Source organism: Solanum lycopersicum, chromosome 9 (genome assembly GCF_036512215.1).
Source record: "Solanum lycopersicum chromosome 9, SLM_r2.1".
In the NCBI taxonomy this organism is placed as follows: Eukaryota; Viridiplantae; Streptophyta; class Magnoliopsida; order Solanales; family Solanaceae; genus Solanum; species Solanum lycopersicum.
Window position 1 is genome coordinate 13309329 of NC_090808.1, and position 15801 is coordinate 13325129.

The following is a 15801-nucleotide window of genomic DNA, read 5'->3' on the forward strand; positions in this document are numbered from 1 at the left end:
TTTAATTTATTTACTTTCTATAATTATAGTTTTTTTTGTCATTATTAATGGGACCCACCATCTCTTTTTATACCAATTGAAAAAACTTTTTTTTATTTGATTTTATATATAATTTTATACAAATCAATTTTATCTCTCCTCTTCCTAGCTATTCCACCTCTTCCTCCTATAATCACTTATTTTGTCAAATTTTGAAATTCACATGGGCAAAAATTTCACCTTCTCCCTTCAATATTGATTTCAGCTTTCGTAGGTAAACATCAAAGTCTAGCCGTGAATCATTTTTTTTTAAAATTTTCCTTCTTCAACAATTGTATTTGTATTGTACTTCTTAGTATTTTCATATTTTATTGTTAAAATATTCGTTCTTTCTTATTAGATTATAAGTTGTTCAAAATTAGAATGGATGAATCATCTTCATCTATGAGGGCTACCAGAGGATGTCATTGATGTCAAGATTTTGGGGTCTATGACAAAATCCAAACAAGTTCAAGATGAGCAAGCAATGGAAGAATTGAGATCTAGGGAAAAAAATGACTCAATGGCAGTTTAAAAAGTTATTAAAAACGTCATAGCTAGCGGCATTCAAATTATCGAAGGAAGAACAAAGAGGAAAACAATAACCAGTGATTCAGAGGATAATGAATATGAAATTAACGGATACACAAAACACAATTTTAATCAATCAAGAAATCTAGTAATTCTAATGGTAATCAATTAAGAACATGTGACAAGGTTGTGTCTGCTTTATCAGGTCTTTTTGATTGCATAAATAATTATTTTATATATAACGATTTGTATATTTTGATAGGTATATACAAAATTGTTTGAGATATATGTGTTTATATATATATATTCACAAATCTGGAGGATATTAGGTAATTATATAAAATAAATTTGTATATAATGATTTGTATATTTTGATAGTTATATAAATTTTTTTGAGGTATATGTATATTTATGAATATATAGGTACTATATTCATACACATATAATCATATATATAGAGTTTATATTTTGATAGTTATATAAAAAAAAGTTTGAGGTATAATATGTATAATTCTGTATATTTAGGTACTATATTCATGTACATATAATCATATACATATCGAGTTTATAGTAATACACAAACATAAGTAGTTCTTATTAATACAAATGTTGACATATATATATTTTTATCATTTTTATAGGGAGTTATTTTCATCTGCAAACAACCACCAAAACATTCCCATCACATGCAGTAGTATAATGTACAATTCATACCATACAAATAGTATCATTCAATTTTTCTAACCAATAATTAGAATATGATTGTTAATATACAATTTGTTTATATTTGTATAAACAAAAATACATACTTACAATTTTGAAAAATTCAATTATGTATTATACAAATCAATTTTATTCTTTTTCGCCGTTTAAAACATGAAGTTTTCTTGAAAGAAGAATATACAAGAATATTGAACAACCAAAAAATTTTCATTCAATATTTGCTTCAGTGATATTTAATTTAAAAGGATTAGCTTGAATCCAGGAATTATGTAAGTTTTCTGTTACCTTATTTAGCACTTTGTATTCATTTATTAAAAAGAATATTGTATTAATTATAAACAAAAAAAAGCTTAATATACAAATTAAATGCTTCATAACAAACTAAAGTATATCCATAAAATGAATATAATTACATAAACTATACCCATATAATATTATTTCATTAAATTTATTTGTCATATCTAAATTTTTTTTCAAAGAAAAAAGACCCAAAACCCAACATAAATAACATCTCCAAATTCCTATGGAACACTTTCTTCAAAACAAAGTAAAAATTGAGATTGGGCAGAATATTGAAATAATTAATTAGAGCAATTAAGTGGCACCATATAAGAGGCATGGGCAGGGACTTCAACTGTGTTGAACAAATATAAGAGGGTGGGGAGACCTGCTCATTCATTATATCAATCTATTTCAATCTACTAAAAAATAGGTAAATATAATTTCAATTGTCTCATAAGAAATTTTATTTAAAAAATTTATTGTTTTCAATTTGATATACGATATATAGTTGTAATTAAGGGGAAAATATAATTTTATTATGTACTAAAATAATTTAAAAAGAGTAAATAAAATAATTAAGCTTAATAAAATTGAGTTAGATTGATCTTAACCAATTATATAACTCATTACCTAATTCATTTAACCCAAAAATATTTAGATTGGGTTGGATCTACCCTTCCCACCCAATTGCCATCCCCAATATTTATCTTTAGCATGATAATGCAGATACAAAGTATTATAGGTCAACAACATAATGTTACACAATATATAGGACATGCCCAAGCATGGCTTTTTTGTTGGTTTGACTTATGGTTGACAAAGTAAACCCAATTCGTTCAATCTATTTATTAATTCATGTATTTATTAGTTCAACACAATTCAATTTATTAAAATTGCTTTGATATGTATTCCAAATTGACTATTATAAGAAAAAAATTAAAAATTTAAATTAGTTTTTTTTTTCAATTTAATATGCTATATATAGTCATAATTAAAAAAATTATATTAAGTAATTAAATAGCTTAAAATAACAAGTAAAATAACTAAACTTAAAAAAATTAAGCTAGATTGAATCTTGACTCATTATATAACCCTATTACCTAATTGATTTTGACCCAATCATATTTAAATTGAATTGAATCATGACTCAATTGTTATCTTGATCTATTATAACTTGTCCAATATATTGCAAACCCTAGTGCACCAAAGACTCTTTGACTAAAGATAGGTTGTATGACCAAAGATTTTTCATGATGATAAATACACCATACGTGAGGCTTTTATTACAATAAAATGATTTTTTACGATAATAAATTAATTATTACTAAATACATTTTTAGAGATAAATATTAGTGATAATCATAAATATTGATAAAATCTATATTGATATTAAATCTAATAATAATTAACTAATATAAATAAATATTATAACATTCTATATTAATGTACATATTTATTTATGATAAAAATTGTTTTTGTTACGATGCACGAGGAATCTATAAAGCATCTGATTTGAATGTGTTTTTTCTTGTCAATATATTATCAATATAAGGAGTCCATACGTAGATGGGCAAAGGAATTCAACTAAGGAATTTTGCTATTTATCTCATCATCCATTATAACTTTTATCCCTACGTTACCTAATATTTTGTCAGAGACAATATTTTTGATGTTCCACTATTGTTTCGATTATTGACTTCTGCTATTTATTTCATCACCCATAAATTTTATCCACTCATGATAATGTAATAGAAAAAATGTTAACACAAATCATCAAATACTACATATGAATACTTTATTTTTTCATTTATCCACTGATCTTTAACAACTTCTAATTTAAGGCAATAAACATTAAAGTTCGTACACTCCAAACAAAGACTTAAACTAGTGTTGAGGCATGACATATATATCATATTTTTTAGATATCAAACTCATCTTTTAAGAAAACTTATTCGTAGATATCTCTTTGATAATGTAAAATTTTATTTACATTGACAATGTAAAAAGAATAATATACATTTATTAATGTTTTCACTGTGTCAATCATTTCACTAAAAAATCACCTTATAAAAAACAATTTTATGAAAATTTATAGAAATAAAATAACAAAAGGAAAATGAACTTACCGGTATATTTGTAAGTTCTTCCTATTATTTCTTCAAACGGTGAGGATTATTCATATTCTTGGCAATTGACATATAAATCCATTAATATAAGCTGGTCAATGAGCAAATTTGATGGATTAAATTAGATAAGACATGAGTTCATTATCAAGTAAATTGAGGATGATGAAATGTTTTTTTTTCAAGTAATAGTACATTGTAACCATTATTTACCATTTAATATGATTCAATGAAATTATATACTTATCTCTTTTTAAAATTTATCGTAAACAATTTAATTTGGATTGCGACTTTCAATTTCCACAATTCTAGCTGGGCTCTTTCAAATCTGGCAAAATGACTATTTTTGTAGAAATAAAACTGAAATATCAACAAGCAAAAATAATTTGGAAAGTTCTTTCCATTTAAGTAGTATAGAGACATTAAGTAGCATATAAAATTAATTATATATTAAAAACTAATTCTACTTTTAGGTAAGAGATAATATGAGTCTTCAGTTTTTAAGGGATATTTTCCTAATTATACTTGAAATTTTTTCATAAATAATATAGTATGATGATGATGATATGGAAAGCAAGAATTTGTGCTTTGTGGGATTACAAGTTACCAAGACATTAGCACTTGATTTTCGTAAGAAAGAATGCAAAATGAGGACTACTTTTGGCATTATTTTATCGAAGGGGTCATTTTATGATAAAGACATGCTGGGATCATGTAATAAATAAATTAAAAATTAAAAGGAGAAAATATACACTTCTCTTGTGTTAGCTAATACAAAAGGGAGTTGTGAGTTCAAATACTCGGATGGTGAATATCTTGTATTTTTTATCCAAAAGTTATGAGTTTAAATTACCAAGAAAGTAAAAAGATGGAAGCTCGTTGATAGGGATAAAAAAAATAAAAAAGGAATACTGCTCATTGTAACCCCCTACACATAAAATGACCATGTTGATAAAAACAAAAAAAATTAATGAAATTTCAAATTGTTATTAAAAAACGTGCGATTTACACAAAGATAAGTTAAGGTATTATTCATGAGGACGTGATATATAATATAACTAAATAATTAAAAATGTGTTCTCTCTAACAACTGAACACAAAATTGGTATATAGGCCATGAAAAGAATAACAATTAGTCCCATACACTTGATGAACACATGCTCATATATAGTAAGTATAGTAGTCAATATTTTAAGGAACTAAGTTGGTTCCAGCATCATCCTTCTCTTGAGATGCCTTAGTCAAATCCTCTGCTCTTCTAGCCTGAAGTTTCCAATCTGTTTGCATTAGTGTATACACCATCATGATTAGACATGAAAATTGAGAAGCCACTAGACCTAACCATAATCCCCTAAACCCAATGTTGAGTTTAAAAGCAAATACACAAGCACATGGCAATCCAACTAAGTAAAATGCTGCTAAATTTATCCTTACACCCATAGTTGGTCTTGCTGAGCCAGTAAGTGCACCACATGCTGCTGTTTGAGGTGCATTTCCTATCTCAGCTAACCCCAGGATCGGTAGTGCTCCTGATATTAACGCGAGAATTTCAGCCTCATTCGTGTATAACTTACCCCATACTGATTTCATCGCGATGGTTACACCAAATGCTGTGAATCCCAAAGCCATTGCAACACAAATACCAATAATAGCTGCTAATTTAGCACGATCAGGATTACCAGCACCTAATTCAGTACCAACGCGTTGTGATATACTCAATCCAAGTGAAAATGGGAATACATATATAGTCCCCGTAGTTTGTATCAATATTCCCATAGCTGCTACGCACGAATCAGGGTTGCTCAACAATCCACTCAAGAACAGAACAATCTCATACCACCACCATTCCAAGCAAACGGAAAATAAACTAGGTAAAGACAAACTCAACAAAGGACGCCACCCTTGAAACGTTGAGATAAATGTAACGCCAGCCCATGGTTTTATCGCCACTTTAGACAAGAACAAGTAAAGAAGCAACCCAATGTTCATATTCAACGAGTATAAAACCGATGCTAAGGCAATACCTTTAACATTCAAATCCAAGTATGTTACAAGAAAATAGGTTATTGGAAGGTGCAAAATGGTTGAGCATGTAGCAACTAAAGTAGCTGGTGTATTTATGTATTGTGTCCTTAAAAAAGCTCTTAAAGGATTCAAATGAGCACTTGCAAGTAACTCAGGAATAGAGAAAATTAAGTATCCTTTAGCAACTTTTGAAATTACTCTATCTTGGCCAAGTCTAAGGAACACATGTTCGACGTTTAGCCATAGAAAAGTGATTGGAACAGTAACAGCTAACAGAAGTAAGAACATCTTGAAATATGTTTGAGTTAGTACTGACCATCTTTTAGCACCATAAGCTTGTGAACATATGGGTTCCATGCCCATACAAAGACCTTTCATAACAGAATATCCTGTTACGTTTGCAAAACCAATTGCTAATGAGCCTCCAGCTAGCTCGGTCTTACCCATATGGCCCAAGAAAAGCATAGATATAATGTTCTTTGAAAACAATAGCAAAGTTGTTAAGGCAACTGGACATGCTATTTTCCCAAGTAACAACAATTCTCCACTCACCTGCATTTTCATCATATCTAAGAAATTAGTTTAATTAAAATTTCTATCCAACTATAAAAAGATACTTGCACAATTATATAGGTTTATTATTTTTTAGGTAGTTATTATTATATATAAATAAATAGGTCTCTATGGTAGGCATTACTTGCTAAAAATGGTAACTTGTAAATATCACACGTTAAACTACATACACAATACCTAAAAATATGAGGGTCCTTTGAAATTAGTTGATAAGGGGTGTGTACATGCTACCCTATGTAATAAGAATAAGAGTTTGTGGGTTCTAAATTTTAGTTGAATTTGAACGAACAACTCTAGCATCGAGAGCATTTCAAGTCTCTTCCTTACCACTGAACTGTTAATCAATTGGGTTAGGGGTCACAAGTTAAATTAGATATATGTTTATTTAATTTTCTAATAGAAATACATGGTCTACAGAAAAGCAAGTTGGTTCGTCCAAACTTACGACCGCCCACTGAGCTTTACCTCTGCCTATATTGCTCAGACTCTTCACAAATGTCATCGGATGCGTGTCGGATCCTTAAAAATAGTGCATTTTGAAGTATCCAACACGAGTGTGAGAACATTTTTTGAAGAGTTTGAGCAACTTAGATGTGTACCTTTTCCACATCCCACCTATTAATATTAATATTGGATATGTTATGTTGTTATTATAAATTACATAAAGGAAAAATTACACTATTAATATATGTAATTTAAGTCCAATGAAGAATACACTTAACACAAGGGTAAACTAATTATTTAATCAAAATTTTCGATATATATTGCAATATGACATATATACTAGATAAGTGATTATCACCAATCATCTTACATGTCACAAAGCTTAATATACAATCATCTAATATTAAGTACCAAAGTTGGAAATTATTTCCTTTAACCAATTCTTTTAAAAAGAAAAAAAAAATGAAGGAAGAAGAATATAGTATAGAGAAAGCGTGCATAAATCCTGAACATGAGTGCACATAAGCACGTGCCTACATATAAATACCATCCTTTCTGTTTCTCTTATTTCATTTTCTATATATAAAAATTACCTTTCTTTTTGAATAATTTAAGGACTTAAAAATATTTTTTTAGACGTAATAGAAGATTAAAGAAAGAAAATAAATTAAAAATAATGTCACTTTTTTTCTTTTTATACACTTAATATAAGCAGTTGGTGAAAAGTTTGATTCCACCAAGACTCGTCTAGTTTAATATCTCTGCACTCATTACCCGGTATGAGTATATCTAAGTTGTTTAATGTGGCAAATGTAAATTTCAAGACTTTATTTACATTGGCATTCTTTAATAAAGAAAAAAGAACTTGGTGTTTGATACTAGCTCTCTCTGTTTGAAAAAAAAATTAATCTAATTTAACTAGATTTAAAGTTTAAATAGAGGGAAAAAGAATAAATATATCTTTGAACTATTTTAAATGATATGCAGACATTCTTCATTATACTTTTGAGACATTGGTTCCCCCGTTGTCCAAAAATCAAAGCATATATGTTCTTCACTCTAACAAAAGACTAAATCGGGACACGTGACACAATCTTATCCGTCGATTTGATATTCAACAGATGTCGAGTTGGTGGATAAGATTATGATACATGTATGTTCGTTTGTACAAATGGTGTATAAGCTCTAGTTTGGACGACAGAGGCACCAACATCCAAAAGTATAATGCAGGGTATCTGCATATCATTTACGATAGTTCGGGCTATATTTTTCTTTTTCCCCTTTAATAAATAAAGATTTTTCAATCTTGTGGTCATAATCAATGTTATATTAAATGTATTAAAATATTCTTTAATCTGGTAGCCTATACATATCACATGAAAATGTAAAATTAAAGTATTGTCAGGAGTATAATATATTATTGAGTACTGAGGGTTCCATTATTTTTGCTTGTACTAACTAGTAGTTAAACATGCTATATTTTAATGAACTAATCTCTATGATTGAAGTATTAGGAGGCAGCATGTCTCATTAGGTCTATCTCTCAGTTAGTAGCTAGCCTTTTAAAATAATACTTCAACCTAGACAGACAAACTAGCCAATAATATTTATTTATGTTAGAAACAACCAACAAACTCACTATTTTTTTAATTTATAATTCTTGAAAATTACCTTCTTGTCGATTTCTTTATCCAAAAGAAGAAGAAAGAAAAAATAAAATAGTCTCATTGTCACTTACACTCACATCATTAGTGGAATATCTTTTGCATAAAAACCACAAACACATATAAAGGGTGATTCCAATTAAACTTCCCTATAATTGACAATTACCTATTCGTTAACAGAATCTAGAGATATTATGACAATGATATTACACATACATACACTGAATATTAAAAGTCTATATGATTAACAGAAAAATACTAGAAGTTCCCAACGAATTGAGCCACACGTATATATATATATATATATGTTTGATTGATAATAAAAGAAAATTTTATGCTATATAGTACACCTTCAACATAATAGATTATAAATATATATATATTTTTATATGTTAAATCAATACACAAAATATACATTTTTTTAAAAAAAAATAGTGTGCAGCATGTATTTTTGATGGATAAATAAAAGAAAATTTTACACTATACAATGGACCATCAAAATAATACGTGAAAACTATATAGTACAATCAATATACTACATATTTTTATTAAAAATAGTGTATAGATTTTGTAATTTGGCTTGAGAATGTAATTATTTTGGCCGCCAAATGTGTAATACTTTCCCTGAAACCATTTTTTCTTTGCATGTATTTATGTTACTGTCATGCATAAAACAGAAAACTAAAATTAATTTATTTTAATGAAAAGTAAAACACAAAATTCCAATATCATTACAACAAACATAGCTTCTAAGGACAATAAATTTTGATATTAATAAAGAATGATAAAGTCTTTATTGGCATTAGTTAAGTATGATTAGAATCGATGTCGCTAAAGACTGTAGAGACATATATAAAGAGTGCTAATTGTCACTAAAAATATAAATTTAACGGCTATTAAGAATTAATTATCGCTAATAATTATTTTTGACGTAGATATGCACCTTATAAGTAGTATATATATCCTTAAACTTGAAAGTAAGGCAAGACAAGGAATAATACAGCTACCACACCTTATAATTATGCTTTAGTGTACTAATCCCTAGCTTCCACTTAATTTAAATTCATAAATCAAAAGAAAAAAGAAACCCAAAAAATAAAAACACCTACATATATATAATAATAGAGTCGCCTTTATTTTTGTGGTGAAGTGGTATTTGCTCCTGAGTACGGAGTCGCCATGCCTTACTTTCTAATATGGAACTTTGCAAATTCGAATTTAGTGTGACTCTAACGTGAATATGAAAAAGAAAAAAAAGGGAGCTTGCTCGTGCTTCTCTCTGGCGTTATTTAAAAAAGAAGCAAATGGAGTTATGGAGCTTTATAACATAATGTTACGTACGTGCTTTCATGTGTTTGTCTGTGCCTTATGTCTTTTATATTTTCCTTGTCTGTGTGTGTCTGACTGTGTTATTAAAATAAAGAAATAAAAGAATGTTGTACACCTGAATAACTCGAGCATGAATAATAGCATAATATAAGAGTTTAAATAGAAAAATAATAATAATGAGTTTGACTCTAATGTAATATTGAGGCCATACCTGATTCACCGAAACGCGTTGAAAAAGTTGAAGATTATTACTACGAGAGGAATATGTATGAACATATTCTTCTTCCCTTTGTTTTACCGTCAGCTCGATGTTGGCAGCGGCCGCAGCCATTTCATCACTTGTTATACTTATGATATCATCACTCTCTTCTCTAGATTCATTCATGGTACACATGACTCAGATCAGGATAAAAAGACTGTTTTCAAGATACCTTAAAATAATTTTCGTTGTAAAAAAGGGACAAGAAGAGAAGATGGTATATATATATGGAGAAATAACAAGTTTGGAAGAGGGGATATATATATACATACACATTCCTAGCTTGGTCCTTATTTATATACTAAAGTTTATGAGAAATTATATTATCTTGAGTTCTTACAAGTGACTTTAACAAGCGTTGCAAGGGTAGCCCAGAAATGATATATTAGGGACAGATAAACTATATATTATAAAATTTTCTTGTATTCGTACAACATTATGCGTATTAAGTAAAAAGAAGTCTAATTAATTATACTAAAGATCCACTAATTGAGTGCATTCTTCACTTGGACTCTGGCTTAGCTGTAGGATTAATCTACAATCCTATTTTATACTCTCTCCATTTAAAAAAGAATGACATAGTTTGATTTAGAACGAAATTTAAGAAAAAAAAGAAGACTTTTTAATTTTTTAATTCTAAATTAAAATTATGTCAAATATATCAAAATAACTTTTAATCTTGTGACTTTAAACATGCCACATGAAAAGCTGAAGTTAAAAATACTGTCAAAAAAGGAAAAGCGTCGTCATTTTTTTTTGAAACAGACAAAAAATAAAAACTAGGCCATTCTTTGAAAACGGAAAGTGTATATATATATATATATATATAAGTATACACATAATTTCCTATACCTTTTTTATTATCCCTTGCTTGTCCCACTTTATGTCTGCATCATCATCGTTTTGACCATGAAACATTCCTCAATATTTTGCTCTTATCAAGAACGTATAACCCTATAGCTGCTTCACTTTAACATTCATCATCTAGTCACTGTTTTCACATAATTGGTTCTTCAATAGAAAATATGTAATCTCATTTATTAAACTAGGATCATTTCAACTTTATGAGTTTTGAATTTTATGAGGGTGATTTTAAGTGATAGTAATTGAGTTTTAAATTTAATATTTGTACATATTTAATATATTTGTTTATATAAGTACATTGTTTGAGCAATATCTATTGGGTTCGACTGCACTGACATGCAGGCTACTAGCTGAACCCTTGCTCATGAGTTATTGAAAGCTCTCATAAAGAGCACCCTACTTTATCCATGTTTATAAGGGTTGTTGTCTGAACTCTGAATGTTCAAATAATTCAAATGTTTTCTTAAATCAACCTATGTATGTCTCGTATCGAGTCACTAATTGGAGCGTTATAATATTTCATTATGTAAAATAATTAACAACACCAATAATAAGATCATTTGAAATAAAATTAATGGAAAAGGGCCTAAAATACCCTCAAAGTATTGAAAATGGTACAAAATTATCCTCCATCCACCTATTGGCTCCAAAATACCCTTCTCACCCACCTATTGAGTCCAAAATACCCTTGTCATTCACCTTTTGGTTCAAAATTGACCACTTATTTAACGGTTTTATATTTAAATTATTTAAATATTTTTTAAAATACGTGGTGCTCAACTATTTGCTATAATTTAACTTATTAGGGCCCGTTTGGATGGGCTTAATAAAAGCAGCTTTAAAAAAGTATTTTTGAAAGTGCTGAAACTTATTTTTAAAATAAGCAGTTATGTGTTTGGATAAAAGTGCTGAAGTTGTTATGCCAAATGTGAAAAGGGAAAAATAGAAGAAAGAGATGTTAGGGTTATATGGGTAATTTGGAGATTGTATAAAAATATTAAGGGAAAAAACATAAAAATGTGGTCAACTTAAAACAGCTTATAAGCTAAAAAAAAAAGCACCCCTACCCCAACTTTTAACTTTTGGCTTAAAATAAGTTTTTTTTTAAACTTAAAATAAGCTATTTTGAGTATTGCCAAACAGTTAAATAAGTCAAAAACCAGCTTTTAAGTCAGTTTGACCAGCTTTTAAGCTGAGCCAAACAGGCTCTTAGTATAATTTATAAATCAATCCATTACCCACCCATTACTAATTAAATTTCTCTTAATAAACCAGTCACATTATTAATAATTGAGTGTTTTTTAAAAATTATAGAAGTAAATTATCATACATTCAAGTGGCTAAATAAAAATCACCGATAAACTTAAAAGTTTGACTATGTTCATCTTAATTATTCTTACGTCTCAATTATGTGATGTTACTTCATAGGTAATTTTTTTTCAAAATAATATATTAAAGGTTTTAAAACAAATCATAAATATTTCTAAAATTATATTTTAAAAAAGTGAATGAATTAATTCGGGATGTATTACTTCTTTACCTTTAATCATAAATTTCTAATTCAATCTTGAAAGAGAATACTATTGAAAGTCTCATCCTAAATAAGCGGCTCAACCTAAATTTAATTAGATCTTAAATTCGGACTCGAATAATTTGGATGTCATTTTCAGGAATCTATAATTTCATCGTGTTTTAGTAGTGTTTATGTGTAACGACCTGTTTAGTCGTTTTGAGCAGCAGATTTTATTTCTGGAAAAAACAGGCTGAGACGACGGAACCCACGACGGACCGTCATGAGCACGACGGAACGTCGAGGGGTCTCGTTTCAAAACACTTAGAAATTCTGAAAAATGGGTACTGAAATCAACTCTCTGAACTTCGTAAAGGAATGGCAGGACGGACCGTCACAGGTGTGACGGACCATCACAGACTCTTCAGAGAATTGAGTCTCTGAACTCTGTGACGGAGCAGCAGGATGGACCGTCGCAGGCACGACGGCCCGTTATAGGCTGCGTAATCCCAAGCTGGGTCGGATTTTTGTAATTATTTTAAGGGGCGTTTTGGACTATTCCTGCTTTAATTATAAAGTTAGTGGGTTAATTTTAATAAGTCTAATTACTTGGGGGTTAAAAGAGGTAACCTTAAGTTAATTGGTGGGTTATTATTGCCATCTTTTGTTCTTAATTATATGTTAATTAGGGTAAAGGAAAGAGGGTTTGAATAAGAAAAAGAAAAGAACAGAAAGAGAGGGAGAAACGTACGATCAAGAGAAAGAAGAGAACAAGCTTTGGGAAATTGCTTGCTTGATCAAAATTCTTCGGTGGAGGTAGGTTATGGTTTTATACACTATTCGTAGTAAACTCTTAATAGTGAATGATATGTATTGGGTAGTGTTGTAAACCCTTCTATATGCTTAATTGTGTGTTTGCATGTTGTGGTTATATAATTGTGAGGAAATAAGCATGATGAAGCTATTGAATCTTAAATCTTGAAAAAGAAGGCTTGATGAACGAAAGTAGTGAGATTAGGGGATCGGGTGCCATGTTCTGGTACCAGGATAGTATATGAGGATCGGAGTGTCACGTTCCGACGCCAGGATAGTATATGGATCGGGTGCCACGTTCCGGTACCAAGGTAGAATATGGATCGGGTGCCACGTTCCGGTACCAGGATAGTATATGAGGATCGGAGTGTCACGTTCCGACACCAGGATAGTATATGGATCGGGTGCCACGTTCCGGTACTAGGATAGAATATGGATCGGGTGTCATGTTTCGACACCAGGATAGAATGAGGATCGGAGTGTCACGTTCCGACACCAGGATAGTATATGAGGAGCAGAGTGTCACGTACCAACACGAGGGGAATAAATATAATGAATCTTGAAAGATGATAATATATTCAATCTAATGAACCTAATTCCCAAATGAGTATGATGAGGAGGCGTGAGTCCTTATTGATGTGCTTGGTGTTGTAACCAAGGGTTATGGTACTTGTAAATGCTGCATGGTAAGGATATTAGTTGATTTTATGATGTTATCTGATATATACTGTTTTCTATTTTGAGTTGGCCGATGATACCTACTCAGTACTTGTGTTTGTGCTGACCCCTTACTTTTATGTTTTCTTCTTTGTTATTTGTGGAGTGCAGCAAACGTGCCATCGTCTTCAACTCAACCGCAACTCTAGCCAGTCTTCATTACTCCGGATTTCAGGGTGAGCTAAAGCTTCTAGCTTGGACTGGATCTTCTTCTTCATGTCTTGATGCCTTGAAGTTCCGGCATGGACTAGCTGTTTATGTATTTTAGCTTCTTAGATACTCTTAGATTTAGTAATTGGAAGTAGATGTTCTTGTGATGATGACTTCCAGATTTTGGGGATAATAATAATAGTTGTTGAGTTTTTAGAAGTTAGTGAATTGGTTTTTATTAATGAGTTTAAGTCTTCCGCATTATTTTCTGTTGATATTATATTGAAATGTTAAGGTTTAGATTGGTTGGTTCGCTCACATAGGAGGGTAAGTGTGGGTGCCAGTCGCGGCCCGATTTGGGTCGTGACAAACTTGGTATCAAAGCATTAGGTTCGTTGGTCTAATCACACAAGAACGAGTCTAGTAGAGTCTTAAGGAACGGTAGGGGGACGCCTTTACTTTTCTTTGAGAGGCTATAAGACTTTAGGAAAATTCCATTCTTTCTTTCTTTCTTTCGTGCTATTACTTGGGTCCAATTGGTATCTAGGTGATACAAATTGGTATCTGACCATCTTCACTCTATTTCGCAGATGGTTAGAACTAGAGCAACAACCGCGCCAACATCAACATAGGCAAGACAAGAAGCGTCTGAGCCAGCCACTGGGGCTGTAGCTCGAGGAAGAGTAGCGGCAAGAGGCCGTGGTAGAGGTCGTGGGAGGACATTCTCTAGAGGAAGAGGACGAGCACCTAGCCCATCTGATACTTGGGCGGTGACTCCTCCACCGACTGAAGAAGTAGTAAGAGAGGGTGAGGAAGGGGAAACTGAGCAAGTGCAGAATGAGGGATTGCCACCCCAACCTACCCCAGAGATGATAAATCAGGTGCTTGCTTATCTTAGTGGGTTATTTGATCAAGGTCAAACACCTCCAGTGTTTTCTGCACCAGCACCTCAGGGTCCGAAAGTACAACAGGCAACTACTGTGGCTCCCTGCATGGGTGCCTCATTGGAAATAGGCACGTTTCCTCGTCTGACTACAGGGACTATAATGACAAATGATCAGCATGAACTCTTCAGTAAGTTCTTGAAATTGAAACCTCCAGTTTTCAAGGGCGCTGAATCTGAGGATGCCTACGATTTTCTGGTTGACTATCATGAGCTACTACACAAGATGGGTATAGTAGAACGATTTGGTGTTGAGTTTGTGACTTATCAATTTCAAGGGAACGCCAAAATGTGGTGGCGGTCACATGTTGAGTGTCAACCAACAGAGGCACCACCTATGACTTGGGCATCATTCTCTAGCTTATTTATGGAGAAGTATATCCCCCGGACTTTGAGGGATAGGAAAAGAGATGAGTTCTTGAGCCTAGAGCAAGGTAGGATGTCGGTTACTGCATTTGAGGCTAAGTTTCGTGCATTATCCCGGTATGCCACCCAAATATGTTTCAGTCCACAAGAACGGATTCGCCATTTTGTGAAGGGGTTGAGGTTAGAATTGCAGATTTCAGCCTTACAGGTAGCGGCTACAGCAAAATCTTTTCAAGAAGTGGTAGACTTCGTGATAGAGGTAGAGGGAGTGAAGCCAGATGACTTCACTATGGCAACGACATCAAAGAGGTTTCAAAAGAGAGGTGATTTTAATGGTTCTTACTCTAGAGGACAGGGTTCAGGAGGTTACTCAGTCCGACCAATTCAGTCCTCACTACAGACTGTAGTTGGGGGTCCACCTCAGACCGGTCAACACTTCTCTGAGAGACCTATGCTTGAATCCAGAG

General features: G+C 31.4%; 1 protein-coding gene across 1 annotated transcript; it reads right to left on the minus strand.

Annotated features, from left to right (window-relative positions):
- Positions 1–4644: 4644 nt before the first annotated feature.
- LOC101256512 (protein DETOXIFICATION 53) lies at positions 4645–10406 on the minus strand. The gene is made up of 2 exons (XM_019215502.3): positions 9924–10406; positions 4645–6254 (listed from the first exon to the last, which is right to left on the minus strand). Exons 1-2 carry the CDS (start codon positions 10104–10106, stop codon positions 4869–4871), a joined length of 1569 nt encoding a protein of 522 aa, XP_019071047.2. The 5' UTR covers positions 10107–10406; the 3' UTR covers positions 4645–4868.
- Positions 10407–15801: the final 5395 nt, after the last annotated feature.